The 14,420-nt window shown below is 33.2% G+C and overlaps 2 protein-coding genes across 2 annotated transcripts; one reads left to right on the top strand and one right to left on the bottom strand.

Annotated features, from left to right (window-relative positions):
- The first annotated feature begins 1,969 nt into the window (after positions 1–1,969).
- On the top strand, positions 1,970–7,349 carry LOC139904159 (uncharacterized). The gene is made up of 5 exons (XM_071886094.1): positions 1,970–2,957; positions 3,806–3,886; positions 4,542–5,558; positions 6,045–6,929; positions 7,047–7,349. The coding sequence occupies exons 1-5, from the start codon at positions 2,301–2,303 to the stop codon at positions 7,080–7,082; spliced, it is 2,676 nt and encodes an 891-aa protein (XP_071742195.1). The 5' UTR covers positions 1,970–2,300; the 3' UTR covers positions 7,083–7,349.
- A 292-nt stretch (positions 7,350–7,641) lies between these two features.
- Positions 7,642–11,588, bottom strand: LOC139904158 (actin-interacting protein 1-2-like). The gene is made up of 6 exons (XM_071886093.1): positions 11,090–11,588; positions 10,268–10,429; positions 9,942–10,128; positions 8,951–9,370; positions 8,425–8,832; positions 7,642–8,320 (listed from the first exon to the last, which is right to left on the bottom strand). The coding sequence occupies exons 1-6, from the start codon at positions 11,479–11,481 to the stop codon at positions 8,063–8,065; spliced, it is 1,827 nt and encodes a 608-aa protein (XP_071742194.1). The 5' UTR covers positions 11,482–11,588; the 3' UTR covers positions 7,642–8,062.
- Positions 11,589–14,420: the final 2,832 nt, after the last annotated feature.

Raw genomic sequence — 14,420 nt, 5'->3', positions numbered from 1 at the left:
TTTCTTTTGCAGTTAATTTGTTGGCAAGGTTCAGCTCTGCTCCTACCAAAAGACATTGGAATGGGATCAAACACATATTTTGATACCTTCGAGGAACTACTGATTTAGAATTATTTTATTCTAACGAATCAAAACAAGATTTGGTTGGTTATGCAGATGCAGGTTATTTATCTGATCCACATAAAGCTAAATCTCAAACTGAATATGTATTCCTAAATGGAGGTACTGCAATATCATGGCGTTCTCAAAAATAAACACTTGTTGCTACATCATCAAATCATGTCGAAGTGATTGCATTACATGAAGCTACTCGAGAATGTTTTGGTTGAGATCAATGACACAACTCATTACTGATTCTTGTGGACTAGAACGCGATAAAAAATCCAACAACTATCTATGAAGATTATGCAGCTTGTATAGCACAGATGAAAGAAGAGTACATCAAAAGTGACAGAACAAAACACATACCTCCTAGATTTTTCTCATACACTCAAAATCTCATTAAGGACAACCAGATTGAAATGAGATATGTGCAATCCAGCAAAAACTCTACTGATCTTTTCACGAAAGCACTTCCAACTGCTATTTTCAGAACACACGTTCATAACATTGGCATGAGACATGTTCAAAAGATGTAACAGCTGAAGCGATGTCTACTTGAGGGGGAGTCAACTCCCAGCTGCACTCTTTTTCCCTTAGCTAAAGTTTTTTCCCACTGGGTTTTCTTTAGCAAGGTTTTTAACGAGGCAGTAATTTATAATTGATCTTCAACAAAACAAAATTGCTATCCAAGGGGGAGTGTTATAATAATAATAATAATAATAATAATAATAATAATAATAATAATAATAATAATAATAATAATAATAATAATAATAATAATAATAATAATAATAATAATAATAATATAGATATGGATAGTCAATTTTGGTGTATACATATAGTCAATTTTGGTACATAAAGTATGTATTTTTATATTGAGATTTTAGGCTATAAATACTCATGAATGCAAGCATTAAACTTGTACCATTTCTCACACTTACAAAGTATTTTTTTTCTTTCTCTCCATTATCATATTTGTTCTTACACTTTATTATTATTCAACCTATGAAACATGGTAATGTTTTTCTCCATTGTTGTTACTCTTTTATAGGGTTGTTTTTAATGTCCGCATTTTGTAGGCTCTTTTATTTTGTATGGCTGTAATATTTTGTATGGCCGCAATACAAACTCAATCTGTAATACAAACTCGACCTTTAATGTAAGTTCTTTATGTTGTGGATCCTTTAAATGGAGTTGTGTTGTGTTGATACGTAAATTTAGATGTTCTATAATAATCATCCATCTCATGGCTCTAAGGAGTATATTCAATTGCAAAGATTGGTTATAAGCTTACTGAATTATAACATAAGAATCAAACCACTAAAGGTAGTTATAAGCCTACTGAATTATAGTAGTAACACTTACTCTTTTTTTTTTTTTAACAACAGTTTTGGTCTAGACTAAACCTATCACTCTCGGTGCTCTAAGCCTCTAACGGTGTTACTTTTTTATTATTATTAAAGATAGTGCTACTATTTTATTAGGGATAGTGTTACTTTTTAAATTTTGACAGTAAATAATGTAATTGTTTGTTTTATATATAATATTCAATTCAATTCAACTAAAATTATATGAATGAAAATATATTTTATATGTGTTTTTGAAATAGTTCTTATTGAGTAAAATATATAAGTTAAAGTTGATTTTTTTTTCAAAAGTTTAAAGAAGAGTAAAATATTGGCATAGTCTATGACAATATTTATAAATATATAACCGTAATACTTCAAAAATCAAAAATGAAAGGAATGAAATAAATAGTCAGTGTCATAGATAGTGGTTGCAATAGTATGCCAGCTATTTTGTTTAAACTTTACTTTTAAAAAGAAAGGTATCAAAACACAGTCAAAAAAACAAGTGTGTAGTGTTTGTTTATCATACCATCTCCTCCTACTGCAATCATTTGTTTTTTACTACAGTATCTCTTACTGTAACAAAACTATGGCATCCTCAATCTCGAAAAAGTTAGCTCATCTACAAATCCCACTTGAAAATATACTAAAGGCCACAGACAATTTTGCTGCTAAAAATATAATCGGGAAGGGGGATTTGGTAACGTCTATAAAGGGATACTTGATCATAAAGGGGAGTTGATAAAAATTGCTGCTCGGAGGTTAGATCGTAAGGGACGGCAAGGAGAAGTTGAGTTCTGGACGGAGATTTCCTTGCTTTCCGATCTCAATCATAAAAATATAATCTCTATGATTGGATTTTGCGACGAAAATGGTGAGAAGATCATTATAAATCAACATTATCCCAAAGGAAGTTTGTCGATGCATCTTAGTGATCCAAAGTTCGTGTGGGAGAAAAGAAAAGATTTAGTTTGGGGTGTTGTTAATGCAATAATATACCTCCATGATATGGAGACTCGGAGTTATTATGTTATACATCGTAATATTAATAGTTCTACAATTTTATTAGATAAAAATTGGAAGCCCATGTTATCTGGATTTGAATTTTCAATCAAACGTTTAGTAGATCGTAAGAACCAGGTTTTCCTATGTGGTCCACTCGGGACACGAGGGTATATAGACCCCACGACCGAAACGAATGGAGGTGTGACACACAAGTCAGATATGTACTCATTGGGCGTTGTTCTATTTGAAATCTTGTGCGGGAGGAAAGCAAACGAGGATGGTAGGTTGTTAGTTCCATTGGTATTTAAAGAAGAGTTCAAGAAACTAGTCCATCCTAATCGATTGTCCGAAAAACAAGATGAGGCGTCATATTGGTGGTTCTCGATGATAAAAGGAGTTGCATACTCTTGCTTACATGAGGACCATGGGCAACGTCCTAGTGCATCAGAGATTCCTAACAAACTAATGGGCTTGAGCTTTGATAGTGATAATGGATATGAGGTATGACGACCATCCTATCATTTTCCGCTAATGATAAATATATATATACCATATATCTGTCTAGTGACTCATGATATATCCTCATACTAGAGTATCAAATCAAACCTTACTGGCATAAAATCTTGGCATAATTAGAGAAAAGATAAAAAAAAAACAGTAAATTTTACCAGTTTGTAAATATATACAAATAAACTGACTCTGAGCATACCTCATAAAACTAACTAGCTAGCCAAAAAATTAACCTCACTTTGTTAGGCCCATAAAAAACCTACGTAGGGAACTTAAAAAATAATACTTGTGACTTTTCAAACTCAATTCAATATTATACACATTTAAAAATAATAATAGTGAAAACACAGTTATACTAAATTTAATCATATTATTTTTATCAAATATTATATAATACAAATAAAAATATTTACGGTCAAAGTTGGAAAAAAAACTTTAAAAAATTAATAGTGGACACTTATAATGAGACGATGGTATAGAAGTGAAACGAAGAATTTTGTTTTGGGAAAGTCTTGAGAGTGAAAAAAGTAAAAGAAAACGACAATTTTACCCCTACAGTAACCATAATAACGGCATGCTCCAAAACACAAATTGGCTCACCAGCCTTGAACTGTTATATATAGTTAATTACCCAATTACCTAATACATTATGAAAACGAAAAAAATATAGAAGAGTTTTAGACTGAAAGTATCACACTCATATTATGTGTGTAGGTCTAATTTATAGTTGAACATATATACACGTATATTATAATTCATATAATTTTTATTGATTCGTTAATTTGAATGTATTAGCCATTTTTTTTTTTTTTTTTTTTGACAATGTTAAATTTTTTTAGTATGATCGTTGGTCACTGAAGCAAAGAGGCGCCTACCGAAAATATCCAGTGATTAAAAGAGTACCACCCGAGCCTTGGAAGGTAAATTTTGTTTTGTTTTTTTTTTTTTTTTTTGACAATACTCCATAGCTTAAACTAGAATCAACCGTGGGTCACCTCTATAATAAGAGGTGGAGATAACCAAATAGTACTAAACATTTAGCGCTGTCAAGGGGGGAAGACATATATGTCCATGATGAATAGTATCAAACGACAAAGTAAATACGCTCAAAATGACCAACCGTCCAGCGACTATTAGTATGTAGGGAAATTAAGTAATAACGTTTTACTCCCAGTCCCATTTTAATTGTCCATTAGAACTTTATCTTGAATTTTAGATATGATGAATCATGAATGAATATCACATTTGTCGTCATATACTAAACATAAATTATTCTAAATTTATTTATCTAAAAAAATTAAATGTAGGGTAATACTATAATTGGCAATTTAATGTTATTTAATAGTTATTTTTAAAAGTTAACAATTATTTAGGACATATGTATAAATAGTAATGTGAAAAATTATTTTGGAGGGATCTATTATTATACTAGGTTAGCAAATTGAGATTTGGGTGTAATTGGATGTTTTTTAAACGTTGAGTCTGTAATCTTCTATGTACAGTACTAGACATTTTTGTTGTAAATTCTAATTCTAATTGTATTACTCATTTTCCTTGTTTGTCACAATCTTGCAGATAGACAACTTGGAACACTTGAGAATTGAACTAACAGACATAAAGACGGCCAATTATTCGCACGAAAATAACATAATCAAGTTTGCCGATTATGAGTATATTCATTACAAAGTAGAAGTAAGATGTTACGATAGGGAATATATTTCCCTAGACAAAAGAAATAATGAAGATGAACTACCAAAGAGAGACTACAATGCAAAGATGATATGTGTCTACTATGATAAAAATTACAACACTAAACCATTACAAATTCTTAGTCGTTGTCATCATCGCAACATCGAATCGTTTCTTGGATATTCAGACAGCATAAAATCATATCGTAGAAAGCCAGACGATGAATTTTTTATGTTTCTTTTCTTTGAGTTATTAGATTCTGCTAAATACCTTTCTGATCATTTGGATAGTTATATGCTTACATGGGAAAAACGTTTGAAAATCTGCATTGATGTTGCACATGGCTTGAGATACCTTCATGATGAGATTGATGACCAAACGATGGTAATACACAATGATATAAAATGCTCTAATATCATGTTCGATGATGACTCTTCGAGGGCACAAATATCTGGACTTGAACGCTTGGAATCAGTGCCTATGGATGTCGTTCAACGTATGCGAAAACAGAATTGTCAAGTTGATATAGATCTTCAAATGGGAGCAGAATATGCTAGACTTGTTAAGATGGATGTAATTGGATTCGGATTGTTTATGTATGAGATCATGTGTAGCGATTCTTTAACCCTTTCTTTAGGGGAGACGGATGGTGAGCGAGACCAACGGTTAGCCCACACGATAGAAAAAGCCTTCAAAGGTGGAAGTAAAAAGAGGCAGATACGTCCTGCATTAATGAATGCAAACAGTCAAAACAATTTCTTTCTCCATGTAGGACCCAACGAAGACTCATTGGACACATTCATAGAAACTATACGTTGGTGTTTGGTAGGAAAGCAGAACCTGAACAAGCGTCCAACGATGAATGACGTCATCAAGGAACTTAAAAAAGCATTAGCCTTTCATGTAAGTCTACGTTGCATGTAAATACCTAAATAAATATTTCTTATAGATCTAAGAGTGTGTTTGTTTACCTCTTAATTAAATGGTTCATCGCTCATTAGTAACATTTAACATTCAACACGTTTGTTTCTGACATCCGAATGACATACGATGTTGAATGGTCCATCATTCAATGTTGAATCATTCAGAGATGAAACATTTTCTTAACTATTAAGCACCTAAATTTTCTGTATTATCCTCTTCAAATCATATCCAGAAGATTTAACAAACAAGTATTATATTGATACTTTTTATTTATGTAACATGTTTTTAATGTAAATTTACCCTAATCATATCGTTCATTCAATATGATTATCATATAACTTATTTTCATTCACAACAAAGTTTATTCAGAAACTTTGCATCATATGAACCATTCAACACGTACTAAATCATTCAGTTTTATCACACACAACTTAACATATTTACCTCGTGTTTCATGATTCGCAGGAAAACAGCAGAGACAACTTCAAAATGTCATTTCAAGATATTAAAATGGCGACACAAAATTTCAGTAATGAAATTGGAGGGGGAGGTTTCGGAAGCGTATACAAGGGAGAAGTTTCAAATGGGCATAAGACCATTGTCGCAAAGAAGTTAGACACGAGTTATGGTCAAGGGGAGAAACAGTATTACACCGAGCTCGAAATTCTTTATGTGTACAAGCATGAGAATATTATCGGTCTTGAAGGCTATAGTAGAGAAACAGATGAAAAAATCATTGTTTATGAATACGCAGCTAGGGGAAGTCTCGATAGGCATTTAAAGTCTGCTAGTCTAACGTGGAGGAACCGACTTAAGATATGCATCGATGCTGCAAACGGGCTGGAGTTCCTTCATGGAGGCGTTGAAGGGCAGGTTGTGATACATAGGGACATCAAAGCTGCTAACATACTACTATTTAGTGATTGGAAGGCAAAACTAGGTGATTTTGGGCTTTCCATAATAAGTGCGATAGATAAAGAAACGGACTATGTCATCGATCATCCTTGTGGTACAGAGAGCTACGTGGACCCGTTGTATAGAAAATTGGGTCTTTTAACCTTAGAATCAGATATTTATTCATTTGGAGTGGTTTTATTTGAGATTTTGTGTGGGAGAACAACGTATGCAATCATTCCCAGAGATTGGAGTTTGTCTGTACTAGATTTCGTTAAGCTTAAATTTGAAGGAAAAAAAGATGAGATGGTGTTTAAAGCTATAAAGGATGAAATTGTGCCAGAATCGTTGACTACATTTCTGAACCTTATCTACAAGTGTTTGGATGGTGATAGAAAAAGTCGACCAACTTCAAAAGAAGTTTTGACAGAACTCAATAAGGCATTGAAATTCCAAGTAAGTAATTTCGCAATTCTACTAAAATATCAAAGGTAGTAAATTGTGCTAGTAGCAATATGTGAACGGATTCATTACATGTATATTTTTAACTGTCTGCTTTATATACATACACAGAATGAGCATAGAATATTGGAGCCCATAACCGCCTAAGATCATTATAGCTAGTTGTTTGGAGTGGAGCAAAATGAAGCGCCAAGGCTGTGCTTATTTTTACAAGATGGTTCAAGTGGTGGTTTGAATGTTTATTAGTGGTAAAAATTGGATTTGGTTTATTTAGTAATGTTAATGTTATGTTATGCTTGAGTGATTTCCAGTTACTCCGGACTTTGTATGTAATTGTTATTCATGTGTAACCCAAAACATGATTTGAGAAGCAGAATTATGTTACACATGGAAAATCGAATGGAAAATATAAGAGATCAATGAAAATCTCTTAAACATATGCCATTACACTTGTGAAATTGTTTGAAAAAGTGATTGGATTGGGTCTTTTTCTACATTTTGATTAATTAGACCGATGCATCATTATTTCTGTTCCCCCATGAGTCCTACGTATGCCTGATCGATAAAGAGATTACGATTTAATATGGTAGTCATGTACAACATTTTAACAGAAACTTCGGGTTTCAACTAACCATTTCCCCCCCTTTTGAATGACATTAACAACCCTTAAGCATAAAGTACTCGTGCACAATATGTAGATCAAATACACACCAAAATAAATTGAAGGGCTAAAAAAAAAAACTGTACCATCAAAAAGTTATTAAATCAAATACAACTTTATTGCATTAAGAAACAAAATCAAAAACAGGAACATCACCGTCTCCTGAACGCGCTGTGTAATTTGTTGTCCAATGATGTTGTCAAGTGACACCGTATTTCAACAAGCATGTATTTGATATCCACTTAACCTTTGAATTAAAGCTGGCTGAAATTTCTTACCAAAATATGGTTTAGTGACCATTGGTCAACTCAGCCCAAGAGCACATCACTATCAACTACTACTACTACTACTACTACTGCATAATCCACGCCTGACTCACGATTGCAAACCAACTTTACAAAAAGAAAATGATATACCAGCAACAAATTGCACATCCAAGAAAAATTAAATACTTCTTGAAATATGTTTATCGTGGAGTTATCTGCCAAAAACGAATGCAGGCGTCTTCACCGGAACTCACGACAGTGTTGTCATCAACAAATGCGACTGCGTAGACCCCACCGAGGTTGGCTCCCTTTATTGTCGTGCGGCTTGAGGCTGGCTTGCTTACTTCATATACAATGACACATGTATCCAAAGATCCGGTTGCAACCATGGTATTATCAGGAGACCAAGCTAAACTATTTATACGAGCTGTGTGATATAACATGTTCTTAAGCTTCACCTGTCAATCAAACATAAGTAAACAACTTTTCATAACTCATTATCATCGTTAGATAATAATCGAATCAATTATAGCACATTAAGATATTATTATATATATGTTACCTCCCTGGTGACACGATCCCAGACAACAGCTTCTCTATTGGCATCAGCAGAGGCAAACATAGAAACGTCAGGAGAATAACGTATCACGGTGATTTCACCTCGATGTTTTTCAAGAACAGCTTCGTTCTTAAGAGAATCACCATTGACAGAATAAATGTGTAATTTACCATCTTGCCCACCCACAATGGCTTCTGTTCCATCAGGGGCAATTACACAGGCACTCACTGTAAACCCTAGGTCAACAGTTGACAATACTTGTGTACCACGCAGGAGAACGACACCTGTCTCGATAGCAATCAATGCAAGATCACGATCATTCAGAGCGAAACTCAAGTCCTTTGGTTGATTCCCAATGTCAACAATATTTGCTTCTGCACATTGGTCTCCACTTAGAGGAATCCTCCAAATCTGAGTACAGCAAATATAAGAATACTTGTTAATAACATAAACCCTAAATCCTAAATTTTAAAGTAACAGCTTTAAATAATAAATTACACATATTTAGTAAAAATTTTACTTTGTATACCTTATTGTCAAATCCAGAAGACATGATCTCCTCGTCAACAACAGCAAGACATTTAATTTGGTTTTTATCTTTTCTCTCTAACTTACCACTGTAACCGAACCCTCGAGTCCACCTAAATATTAATCCATCATAGCTACTGGATAAAATAATCTCCGGGCTGCTTTTAAGTACTGCTAGTGAATTAACATTCTTCATGTGTCCACACATAATCATTGGTTCCTTATCAAGATCACTTGCAGAGTATACATATATGGTCCCACCGAGAGACACGGTAACTACATAATCATTTTGCCATAGACACCCAACTAGCATGTCTTCGACACCGTCAGAGCCTGGACATAATGTCTTTGCAACAGTCCCATTGAAATTCTCTGATATTGTCCATATTTTAGCAGTCTTATCAGCTGATACGGTTAGCACCTATGATAAGGGTACATGGATATACTTGAGAAAGCAATGTATGTTAACAAATGGAAAAAAATACAACAGCGAGATGGCTAAATGGGTACAGACAACGGACAGGCAGACTGGCTAACAGGTCAAAATGGGTAACTTTTGGTGAGGGTCGGAAAAGGTCGGGCTGGGTCACTGTTGCCCTGAAACACTTTTTATCCTTTTTCATAGTGTCAAATATTGATATATCATGACAAAAGTTATGATTGATTAGAACAATAATCTACATTTTATATTATTATGCTTTAAGAGGTTTATGCATTAAAAAATACACTTCGGACAACTTTCAACCATTTTGGCGCATATCCTATTTAGCTATTATTCATTTATTACCAAGTTACCTGTTTGACCCGTTAAAGATAAAACACGACCCACGTCGACCCATTCATAATAAGTAAATGGGTCAAAATTCCCACCTCCAATAAAACAAAACCTAATATGGAGATGTCATACATAATAAAGGGGAATTTTCCTCAAACTAAGCTGAAAACATGCATAAAAATTCAAACATATAACCAACTTAGATTATAACTATTACCTGTTTACTGTCAGGACTCCAGCTAACAGCATATATACTTCCTTTGTGACAATCCTCTGATGACAACTCACCCTTCTTCTCTGCAGTTTTTCCATCATATAACAGCCCTCGTTTGTCAGAGCTCACAGTGATGAATTTGGTGCCATCAGGCGAAAATCTTACACAGTTGACAAAATTTGAGTGATCCCTGCATATGAGAGTACCGGTAAAACACACCAATCATACCAAATGAATAAAAACATTAAAAAAAGAGTCAGCTAGCCCTTCATTTACAATGTTGTAAAGTTCACCATTATGATACCGGGTGGTTATTTTATGATACAGACCTATGTGACTGCTTGAACTTAAATGGTGGACCTTCATAGAAGTTCACCAAGAAGTCCTCTCCGCATGAGACGATGCGAAATGGTCTAGTCGGTTTGAATGCGCAGCTTAGAACTCTTCTTGAATGCCCGTCAAATTCTCCAACATTGCTTCCAGAATCCCACCTGTTTAAGATTGTTATAATCAAAAGGTTAATATTTACATAATTATCTTGATTCATCAGAGAATGATCAGCAAGATTGGAAAAAATGACGTTTGAAACTGAAGAGATTGTCACTAAAACATCAGCCTCGTGCGATTTTAAGAGAAATGACACATTAGAATACAATGGTAATGCTAGGTGTGACATTCATGGTAAAAAGTCAACATCATAATGTCATCACTCTAAAAGTTGAACCATCAGTTAAAGATCATGTCACATATATCATTTGGCTGTCGAAAGTGCATAATACACATTTTCAACAATCACACGTCTTATCTTTGAGGACCTGGTGGAGTGTTGGCTATTCTATATCCAGTCACACACACACACATCACTACAAGCGGCGAAATTTAATCAGTGGGTTCTAGCTCCAAGATTCCCGAATATTAGGCTCACTATGATTTCAAGTTTTCCAATTAAAAACATATATACACTACCCTCATAGACTAACATACTCTATAAATCAGAAGTTGTTCTTTATTTAAGAACATATTCTTTTTTATTTTTATATATAAACACACGGCCAAAATGTTCAAAAACAATGTAAACAGCATAAAAATATATAGAAAATGTCAATGAGGCATTTCAACAAACACATGGTGATCAAGAAAAACAAACCCACATGAAAGCTCTAATAAAAGATTTCCCTTTGCCATCACCAGAAGCCACAATCCTCATCCCATCATCAGACCATTGTAAATCATCAATCCGACCCGATAAAACCCGAAACTCATTCTTCAAAACAAACCCATTATGTGTCCCCCAGATCCTAACCGTACCAGACACATCAGCAGACGCGATCCATTCACCATTGGGTGAAAATCTAGCAACGGTTGTTTGATAAGCGTGTTCTGCATACACCTCCACATCCAACGGTCGATCGAGATAACGGATTATAACCGACCGACCGTTGCAGTATAGAAAGGAGTTGGTTTTTGGGTTGCCGGAGATTAGAATTCCGCGGCCACGTTCTGTTGATGGGATACAAGCGTATGTTTCTATAAGTTTCGCCATTTTCTTGATTTGGTTGATAAAAATTGTAAAATGGGGGGTTGAAAAATGCAAAAAGATGGGAGCTTTTTACAGGGAAGATGGGGGAATTTTGTGTTAATGGTGCGAAAACAACGTGGGGTGTATGTGCGTAATAATTTAAGAAATTTTATATTTTTGTGTTTGTATCTTTTTTTTTTTCTTTCATTTTTTTTCAAAAATAATTTTTTACTCTTCTATAAACAACGATACATCAAGTGATCGAAAAGGCTCAAACTTAGAAAGTGAGAACACGTTATAACAATCTAAACCCGAGCCTCAACTACACCAATAAAGAAACCGCGAAAACGAACAAAACGGACAAAACTAATACAAAATAATTAACACACAACACCAATAAAACGACTAAATCGCGGCGAAACTAAACTTGCGAGAAACAAACTGTCTAAAGCAAGAAACCAAAGAAACATAAGTGCTACACACCCTACCAGAACAAACTTCTTCATTTTACAATTTACCATCTTTCGATCAATGTTGAATAATTTACCAAAATATAATAAATGAGTATTAGAATTAACTATATGTATTTCTTAAATGGGTATAGATTAAATTTAATTAACATACTCCGTATTAAAAAATTGAATTTTAAAGCAGTTTTGGGGTGTTGTTAATATGCATAAAAGTATTTTACAATTTAATAATCGTCATATTAAAATCAACATAACAATTCAACAACTCTTATTTTAAATTTAAAATATACAGCTATGTACAATTCTTTTTATACACTTTAAAGACACAAAATTACACATAATTTTTATATTATCATAAAATTTATTAATTAATAATCTAACTTTCAATTATACATCTTTATCGATGATTATTAATAAATTACATTATTCAAATAAATAGAGATTTAACTTTATTAAAATGTATTCACTTTGTCTTAAAGGCACAAGTTATAAATCCTTACAGAAATAACTACATATTTGTATAAACTTTCATAGATGTTTTTTTTTTTTATTGTATAGCATTTCGATTTATTAACTGAATATTTGAACAATTTATTGATTTATTTCGTGGCTCATAAATTCTGTTTGGCGTTGAAGGCTCGATGTAGTCTTGTAGATTTCGTTTTCTTTCGTTCATCGATGTGTTTGCTGGTTTTATCTTCGTAGTCTCATGTGTTTTTGTTTCGGAATATTTTGTCGTGTGTGTTGTTGGTGTTGGTCTCTTGTCGTGTAGGTTGTGTTGTTTTGTAGGTCGTTTTTCTTGAATCGTGTCCGTGTATTGTCTAGTTTCTCGATAGTTTTATATATATATATATATATATATATATATATATATATATATATATATATATATATATATATATATATATATATATATATATATTACTTCCCTTTCAAAAAAAAAAAAAATTTTATTGATTTATTATTTACACTTTCGAGTGGAACAAAATTGAATCCAAGCCTTTAATTACTAATTTCCAACATAAGTAATTAAAGAGAAAAGGAATAAACATTTATTCCCATATTCAGTTGTTTCAGTATTTTACTTTCATTTTGTGAAGTTAACTACGTACAATTGACGAAAGCAAAAACTATTCAATATCCTTACAAGATCGTGAGTCTTTTATCTTGTAACGGATCATACAACCACAAAGAAACAACTTCTACAAGATAATCAAATGAATGGAGTTGTGATAGATAGATAAGGGACAGTACCAAATAGGTTGAACCAAAAAGTGTAGCATTCATTGATAATCTCTGTAACTACAAGTTCATGTAACAAAAATGATGAACATATATGTTTTGTAGTCTTCATATGTTCTGTAGTCTTCCGTTTGCCAAATGTTAAGCATACCCTTCTGTCCCATTCACATGCAGCTACTGTAACTGATTATTCTCCTCCCAATCACAGGGTCAATAAAGCTTACAGCCCGGTCAAACTTCTGGCAAGAAGAGGGGTTTTAAATCATCCCCCCCCCCTCCCCCACCACCCACCAACCCTCCCACTAGACATAAAGCTCAACTATTACAATGTCACCTGATATAACGGTCACTGTATCGTTACATTTTCCCTATAAAATATACATACATTACAAGTCCATTACAAGTTATAGAAAGAAAAGTGAAATATAAATGGTGAACCGGTACATCTAAAATGTAAAAGAAAGATTACTGAAGACTTCCACAAATGTAAAACGAAAGGTTAAACAACATTTGTACTTTACAATGTTCTGTGCAATGTTGTTAAACTAAATGTTAAGGCCATTGAAAGAGTATGCGTTTTATTCTTTGGATTTCACTAATTAGCAATGACAAAATAATAGACAATTGTGAAAATATGTCAAGAAGAAACGATAGTATCTGGAAAATATTTTCAAACTATATGCTTCATACAGGGAGGGAGAACAGTTGAATGAATTTATGTTCCCTTTGTGACAACAAACAAATATAACATAACGTGATAACTCGAAGCACATAATTGAAGTACAAAACAAGAAAAGACATTCTTTATTCTTTAAGAAATAATAACAGCAAGCGATCAAAGGCACATTTAAGAAAAATAGTGAATACTTGATATCTGGAATCGAAAATTGAAAATAGATAAGAATCTTGAACAAAAAACAAGTAACACTCCAATAATTGATGCTTATGTCAAGAACAGAATTAAAACAGATTTATGGGAATTCCTAGAACTCTGAATATAAAAAACTTGAAGGACTATCATTCTTTCAATATTGTATCAACACGAGGCCAAAATGATAGGATAGGCCTAGCTACCTCGGATAGACATACAGACACAGTGGAAGTTATTACGAGCCCATGGCTTGATGCTAATAGAATCAAACTTTACGATCGGGTCTTTATCAATGATGAGTTCTCATTATAAAGAGTATGTAATATCGTCTATATATTTGTAAAATACTTATAGCTAGATTTTCTCAAAAAATAAAGTAA

This window comes from Rutidosis leptorrhynchoides, chromosome 4 (assembly GCF_046630445.1).
Source record: "Rutidosis leptorrhynchoides isolate AG116_Rl617_1_P2 chromosome 4, CSIRO_AGI_Rlap_v1, whole genome shotgun sequence".
Taxonomy (NCBI): Eukaryota; Viridiplantae; Streptophyta; class Magnoliopsida; order Asterales; family Asteraceae; genus Rutidosis; species Rutidosis leptorrhynchoides.
The sequence above is the reverse complement of the archived record's forward strand: the minus strand, read 5'-3'. Positions and strand labels throughout refer to the sequence as shown.